General features: G+C 33.0%; 2 protein-coding genes across 3 annotated transcripts; both read left to right on the forward strand.

Annotated features, from left to right (window-relative positions):
• Positions 1-1,714: 1,714 nt before the first annotated feature.
• On the forward strand, positions 1,715-2,290 carry LOC107262009 (basic proline-rich protein-like). The gene has a single exon (XM_015725023.2). The coding sequence runs from the start codon at positions 1,715-1,717 to the stop codon at positions 2,288-2,290; it is 576 nt and encodes a 191-aa protein (XP_015580509.2).
• Positions 2,291-3,482: 1,192 nt separating this feature from the next.
• Positions 3,483-8,094, forward strand: LOC8288414 (protein SUPPRESSOR OF GENE SILENCING 3). Of its 2 annotated transcripts, XM_002528568.4 has the most exons (6): positions 3,483-3,592; positions 4,368-5,335; positions 5,494-5,788; positions 6,167-6,411; positions 7,193-7,347; positions 7,633-8,094. In XM_002528568.4, exons 2-6 carry the CDS (start codon positions 4,412-4,414, stop codon positions 7,847-7,849), a joined length of 1,836 nt encoding a protein of 611 aa, XP_002528614.3. In that variant the 5' UTR covers positions 3,483-3,592; positions 4,368-4,411; the 3' UTR covers positions 7,850-8,094. The 2 variants fall into 2 exon arrangements, with proteins under 2 accessions (XP_002528614.3, XP_048232098.1); XM_048376141.1 differs by lacking the exon at positions 3,483-3,592 and having other exon boundaries at positions 3,616-5,335.

Consider the following 8,094-nt stretch of genomic DNA (forward strand, 5'->3'; position numbering starts at 1 on the left):
ATCTTTTTTAGTAAATGTAAGAAAATAAATTAAAAAGAAAATAGCATTTAATTGCTTTTCAATTTTTTTTTGTTTGATTGCATTAAATTTCTCTTACTATTTTTAATTTCTCAAGAAATAAACAAATTTTTTTAAAAATAGTGTTAGAAAATGGATAAAAAAAGAAAAAAAATATGATATTATTTTAAAAAAGCGTATTTGAATCAAATTACTGTTCAAAATAAGTAATTTAAGCACTTTAATATGTAAAATCGGCTAAAAACACTATATTGAACATTTTTAATAGGTTTAAATACTTAATTGAACAAAAAAATAGTTCAGCCACCAAAATGTAAAAAAATAAAAATAAAAGTTACAACACAAATTGAACTAACGGTGTTAATAAATTTAAATACAAAATTATTAACAGTTTAATTTTTATAATACTAAAAATGTCACAAAAGAAAAAAAAACAAAAAACTCTTTATATCAAAAGGTTAAACTACAACATTAAATTTTATAATTATATATATATATATATACGATATTTTAAAAGGGATGGATTCAGTGCTATTCATGCCCATAAACATGTTTAACCACAACCATGATTCTTGCCATCTGAACATCAGCATGTTTACTTAAAAATGTTTTAATTTTCAATGTATGAGATTTTAATTTTCAAAATAGCATTTGCACAAAAAAAAAGAAAAAAAGTATTGGATGCAAATAGCAATATTTCTTTTTTACTTTGTGCCATTCGAAACTAATATATTTTTGAAATTATTCAAGAGATGCGCTGATACTCCTTTTATAAATAAAATAAATTATATTTTAATCATTAATTTTTGAATTAGAAATGACTCTCTCCCATTCTTTTATGTTATGCATGGCAAAGATGGCTGAGAGGTGAATGTATTTTAGAGGAAATTAAAAAGAGTCAAATAATAAAGATATTTTATTTTTGTGTTTGACCATATAGGAAGTAATTATTAAAGGGAAGGAAAAAGAATTATTTAGATTTCAAATTTTTTATTAAAAATAAATTATAGTAATTAGTTAATTTTTAATACCTTTTTCTGAATCGCTCAAATTGGAATACAATTAATTTTAATTTCTAGAAGATGCGTTTTTTAAGTATTTAAAAGCGATTCTTTTTCATTCGCATTAGATTACTTTCCATCAATGCATACCTAAGTTTTTTTTCTTTTCATTAAAACTGAAAAATTCAACAAATTGTCTTCTTTTTACTTTTAAAATTCTAAATCTTTCTACAAAGAAAAAGCTTATACTAATTTAATATCTCACAATTGATAAAATGATAACAAGAATTAAAGGGTACATAATTTAGATAACAAGATGCAAGAGTGATATGCGGCTAAACTGAGCAGACTGAGAATAACTGGATCCCCACCTAACCAGAAAAATTGCAGGCATCCATATATGTAAATGCATATTCAATACAGGAAAAATGGATTCTTGGATTTTTTTCCAATATAGAATGAAACAGCATATTGCAATGGAAATCCAATAAATCTGGAGTATATGGAAGAAATAAGCTATTCATTTCCCATTTTAGATGGAACAGAATCACAGAATTAAAATGCCAAGAAATAAATACCATATACAGATTTCAATTAATTTCTTTCAATGCTCGTCGATTCTTATATAAAGGGATATAGGAAGCATTTCCTGATGCACCATTGTAGTGGAAGTGAGAAGGCAAGGGAAAAAAACAATGGCAGAAATCAGGGCGAATTGTTTCTGGGTAGTGTTGGTTTTTGCTTTTGCCTGTTCCCTTGCTGATGCTAGATTGAATTTTGGGATGCTACCTAAAGGTCCTCTTCCCCCCTCCGGGCCTGACCCACATATTCATTCTCCACCACCCCCAAAACTACCATTTAGTCGTGTGAATTTTGGGGAGTATCCCAAGGGAGAAGTTCCTCCATCCGGACAGGCTCCACCTATTCATGACCCCCCACACTTTGGAATATTGCCAAAAGGAATTGTCCCTCCATTCAGACAAACTCCTCCTACTCATGACCCAACATCAGTTTTGAAGCATTGGAATTTTGGGGTGTTGCCTAAAGGAGAAGTTCCTCCATCCGGACAGAATCCACCTATTCATGACCCTCCACACTTTGGGATGTTGCCAAAAGGAATTGTCCCTCCATCGGGACAAACTCCTCCTATTCATGACCCAACATCATTGCTGAAGCATTGGAACTTTGGGATGCTGCCTAAGGGAGAAGTTCCTCCGTCCGGACAGACTCCACCTATTCATAACCCACCTGTCGTTAGATCTAATAACTGAGATTTTGAAATGTTTCTGAAATTTTTATTATTATTATTATTATCATCCTATATGGGATATAATCCACAGAAATGCCCTAAAAGCTATTCAATAATGCCCACATTATTCATTAGAATGTTCTTCTTGTTGTTTGAATATTCTTGAGCATGATAATATTATATTGTTCTAATACAATCAAGCAGACCATAACGATACTTTTTTCTTCTTTTCAATGTATATTGACATTAGCAGTAGCTTTCAGTTGTGTCCAAAATGCATGTGTATTTAAAAACTCATACAACATTTTGAATTCTTAAACGAACTATATGAATAATTCCTTTAGGATGCACTCCATCATCATATTTAATTCTTAAATTAACTATCATATGATTTTTAGATTTAGATATTATTTTTAAATATCAAATTTACACATCCTCTTTTAACTCCTATAAAGAGGGAGAGAACCTTAAGAATATTTAACGACAACAAGTTATGTCTCTATAGAAGTAATTCTTGATTATTCAGTGACGGTTTTTTAATATCCTTGCTATATATTTGTAGAGAGATCTTATACTGAAATTTGATTGAAGCTTTTTTTTTAAATATATAAAAAAAAGAAAAAAATTTGAATTTGAAATTTTTTCTGACGTAAGTTGAAATATATATCTACCATTTAATTAAATCTAGAGATTTAAATCTTTTGTTACTTTAAGACACCAAGAAAATTACTTCTAGTTAAGAAAGTTATAACTCTAATAAACTAAATATATTACTTATTCAATTTATAAGCATCAGTAAAATGGTTGTTTGTTGCACCCTACCACTTTTTATATACTTATTTTTTTTTTATGTTCATTGAATTCTTCCTAAACTGAACTGAAAACATTTCCATATATATAATTACAAGTGTTATAGCAATTTTATATTAAGGTTTTTGAGCTTGGAGTTTCATATTGTAGATTAACTTATAGATTAAAACATAATCAAATTCAGGATAAGGATAATTTTTTATATACTTGTATAAAGTAAGGACTAAAATATAAAATTGTAAATTTTGAAACAACAGTACTAAAACTAACCTTACCATAAACCTCAGGGACGTTTTAGAAATTAACCAAGAGAATTTTGGGCGTGTGAACTGAATGGTGCCACAGGGACAACGCTTGCGGCCCATATAATAGCAAAGATAAAAAGAAATTAACAAAATAAAAATAAAATAAATAATTTTTTTTATTTTAACGGCGGCGGAGCTAAAATTTGCTGATGATGTGTGTGTTTTGATATGATAGTTAATACCCATTAAAATCAACGCAACAGCAATAGGTATCATCATCATCACTATCATCATCGTCTTTCTTATTTGTAGTCTTTTTGCATTTCTTTTGCATGCAAAACCATTATCAAAAACTCCTTTTTTTCTTTTTCTTTTTTAGCTATTTGCTTATTGTATAATGGATATGTTGATGGGTAGTGCCTTTTTCTTTTCTGTTTTTTTCTTTTAAAAAAAATTCTGATTTATTGATTTTATTTATTTATTTAATGACAGAGTCTTGATGCTTTCAAAGAAAAAGCTGTTATTTTTTTAGATTTATTACGTATTGTTGAAACAGTTCAGTTTTATGTTTGTTTGCAAGTTATATGACAAAATGTTTCTTTTAAGCACCAATGGATTTATAACTTAGATAATCTGTTTGTCAGGTAACTTTTTCGCCTATTGTTAACACCCATAAAATGTCAGACAAATTGTCACTGTTTTTCTTTTTAAGAAAAGTTATTCTTTTGGTTGTTTCTTGAATCTTGATACTTATTTTCTAATACATATATATATAAAAAGAATTGGTTCGGTAGAATAAACTATATGAAATAACACCACGTCATTGCTAGCGTCCTATGGCTTTCTTTTGTTCTTGTTTAATATTTAAAAATACTTGCAGAGTTTTTGGTTCTTAACTAATTCATTCTGGGTGGATTTTGAATAAAACTGCTTGATATTGTTGAGATAAAGATGGGTTCCGTTTGGCGCTGAGTTGTGAGTGGTGTTTTGTTTGAAAGAAAAATTATTGAACTGATTTTTTTTTCTTGAGAAAATGGTATCCAGGACAGTATTTGATAAAGAAAGTTTCTAGAAATCAAAGGCACTTAATGGCACACATAATGAATGATAACAGTGATCCTAATCCATTTCCTCTGCTGGGGACTGTGTACGGAAAAGGTTCTGGTGGTAGCTATGTTAAGCAACTGAGTATAGATGCAGCAAACATCAATGTGATAGCTTCACAGATTGGTACGCGGAGTTCTACTGCTAGCGTGTGGGGATGTCCTAACTTGATGCATAAGCTGCGAATGCAGTGTAATGGTAATTCCAGGACAACTCAAACTGCTGATTCTAAAAATTTATCGAGCTGTGGACATGAACTGTCCTCTACACAGAACAGAAACCTTGAGCAGGGATGCAGTGTGGCTGCTTCTCAAGTTGGCTCTACTCCGTTAAATACTGGGGAGCCGAGAAAGGAGAAGGATGAAAACCTTCCAAGATTCCCAGCTGGTGGTGCTGGTCATGATAAGAAAAGCATTGCTTGCAAGAATGATGACTACGATGATGATGATCAAATTGTGTTTGGCAGCAGTGATGATGATGATCTACTTGATTACAATTCAGATTTAGTTACAAGTGAAACCAGCAATCAGAGATGCAAGAGGAGGAACTGGTTCGAGTCATTCTTTGATGATTTAAATAAATTGAATATTGAGGAGTTGAACTCAACGGCAAGAAAGTGGCATTGCCCTGCTTGCAAAGGGGGTCCTGGTGCCATTGACTGGTACCGAGGACTAGAGCCCCTAATGCATCACGCCGTGACAAGAAAGACAAGAAGGGTAAAGCTCCATCGCGTATTTGCTGAATTTTTGAATGAGGAGACACGGAAGAGGGGAATGTCAGTCGCACCAGTTGGTGTAGCCTTTGGTAGATGGCAAGGTCTAAACGAGAGAGTAAAAGATTATGAAATAATTTGGCCTCCAATGATTGTCATCATGAACACAAGACATGAGCAGAAGGAAAATGGCAAGGTAATGCATTTTTTCCTGTTTCCTAAAAATTGATTCTATTTGTTCTAGGCAGGTTATCTCACAGAAATGTAAGTAGAATGAACAATGACTGCTTTATTTGACAGTATTTCACAAGTCTGATACAGCTAATAGTTTTCTACTAAATTGGATTCTGGCAGTGGATTGGAATGGGTAACCAGGAGCTTTTGGACCACTTCAAACCATATGCTGCATTGAAGGCCCGGCATTCATATGGTCCCCAAGGGCATAGGGGCATGAGTATGTTGATTTTTGATGACTCCACAGCAGGTTATTTAGAGGCTGCTCGCCTGCATAAGCATTTCAAAGAGCAAGGAAGAGACAGGGAAGCCTGGAAAAGTAATAGATTTCCTTTCTGTTCCGGCGGGAAGCGCCAACTCTATGGATACATGGCTTCAAAAGAAGATTTGGAATTTTTCAACCAGCACTCACAAGGTACTCTATATCTATACCCATCTCTGTGTGTGTAATTATGCAAGTTGTTCACTTCTATGATCTATGTGGGAGATGCATAGTGCCATAAATCCATACTTTTCAGCATAAGATGAGTCTGAACATATGTGCTAAGGCCACGTTGCTATCATCACGTAATTTCCAGAAATGTTTAGTTTGATAAAATGATTGAAAAGAAAGTAAAAGGAAATTGAATGTCAATATGTGAAGCATGTGCATACTAAGCTTTCCCAGCTGACTTTTCATAAATAGTTCTTGGAAAAAATGGTAGTGCAATAAATTTTAGTTGCTCTTAGCTTCTCTGCTTCCCCCTTCCCTTATTGATTTTGGTAACTTCTTTTATCGTGAATAATTTATTAGGGAGGTCCAAGCTGAAATTTGAGATGAGGTCATACCAAGAGATGGTTGAGAAAAAAATAGGGCAAATAAATGAGAATAATCAGCAGCTTGAGAAGTGTAAGGACAAGATGGCTAAAGAACAAAAGCATTTACAAATTTTAGCTGAATCAGTAATCTGGCTGAGTGAGGAATTGCGCAAGACTACAGAAAAAAACCGCAGTATGAGACAGCAAAATAGATTCCTGCTGGAAGAGAACAAAGAAGAGGTAATATTCTCGAACTGCAAGTTGTTTCTATTGTTGTTATGTGTTTCATAATTCACCTGCATTCTTGTAAACAAACAAAAGTTAATGAAACTTGTGATCTTATTGTGACTTCAATTGTTAAGTACCCCTGTCATGAGAACTCTGTTATCAAGAGCTTCTTAGACAGTCTTTGGCATTGGTATATTTGTTTTTTGTTTTTTTTAAATTGATGTGTTAGATGCAAGGAAGCTGTGCCAACCGTGTACTATCACGAATTCTAGGTACTAAATCTCTGCGAGGATTCATTTCTATGGCATATGTTTATATGGATATCAGTCTTACATGCTAACATCTGACAGTTAAAAGGCTTTTAGACAATTTGAACTCGTCTCTGAAAAGGATTAAAGTAAGAAAATAAAGAAAGAAGAAAACATGCTCAAAACACGCAAGCTTCTTGTTCCTGCGTCACCTCTCTGATCTGAGGAAATTGTTTATGCTGTTTAGGATAGCAGGCATTTCTCAAAAATCTCAGATACCTCATAGGCCATTTTCTGTGTTCTACAGAATTACTAATGCAACACATCATGATATTAATCTATTATTAATAGTCTCATTGGTATGTCCGGGTCTTCCAATTCTTCCATGTCCCCCCTTAGATTGTAATCTAATCATGCAAATGACACAAGTAAAATTTCAGCAAGATGGAAGAACAAGCCCAATTCTCCTTTTCTCTCTGCTTAATACTTCTGCACTCGGATTAATTTCTTAGTGTTTTATTTCTTGTTCATCCGTCCTCGTTCAGATGAATTCACAAGAACAATTTTTCATGGATCAAATCAAACTTTTTCATCAAGCTCTAGATGCAAAGCAAGGTAAATTTGAGAAGTTACAACAGGCAAATCAGGAGAAAGTTGGGCAGCCAAATGCAAATCTCTCTGCCATAAAGGAGACACACAAGTAATACTGCCTCCCCCTATTTCCCATGCTAAGCTAACACTCTCCTTCAATAATAAGTGTCTAAGGTTTAATACTTCATGGAGATATTGGTTCGTTTGTGCAATGATGGAGGTTTGGCATATATAGCTGAAAAGGAAAGTCTTATGCTACATTGCAATCTCTCATAATAGTTGCAACTCCTTTCTATCTGATAAGAAATGTATGCCTTTTCATCATGTTGAAAAAGTGGAAAATCCATAACACTTTTGAGCTTATTGCAATGTTTTGAAATTGCTGTGCGAATAGGACGGAGAACATTGTATGTAACGTCAGCCTCGGGGATAAAGAGATGGAAATGGAGAGGGAGAAGCTGATAAAAAGTCATGAAGACAAGAAGGCTGTACTTATAAAGAGATGTTGTGAGGAGTTGCTTAACTTGGAAAAGGAGTTTGAAAATGAGCTAACCCAGCTCATGAGAAAGTACAAAAACAACTCAGATCACCCTGAGGCCAACAACAGCTAGCCATCAGTTTTAAACTGAGGAGAGATAGTAGAGAAGATACAGAAAAACAGAATGTGTACATGCATACATTTCTGAACAACACAAAAGGGAGACAAATTCATTTTTTTACAAGAAAATATATGAGATTCCATATTGTTCTTTCTTTATTATGGAATCTTTGCAACAAATGTTAAATCTTTTTGTTAGTTTTACTTATTTGGAATTAGACGAATGAGTACTTGAATTTATGACAACCCATTTTCCTA

Source organism: Ricinus communis, chromosome 6 (genome assembly GCF_019578655.1).
Source record: "Ricinus communis isolate WT05 ecotype wild-type chromosome 6, ASM1957865v1, whole genome shotgun sequence".
In the NCBI taxonomy this organism is placed as follows: Eukaryota; Viridiplantae; Streptophyta; class Magnoliopsida; order Malpighiales; family Euphorbiaceae; genus Ricinus; species Ricinus communis.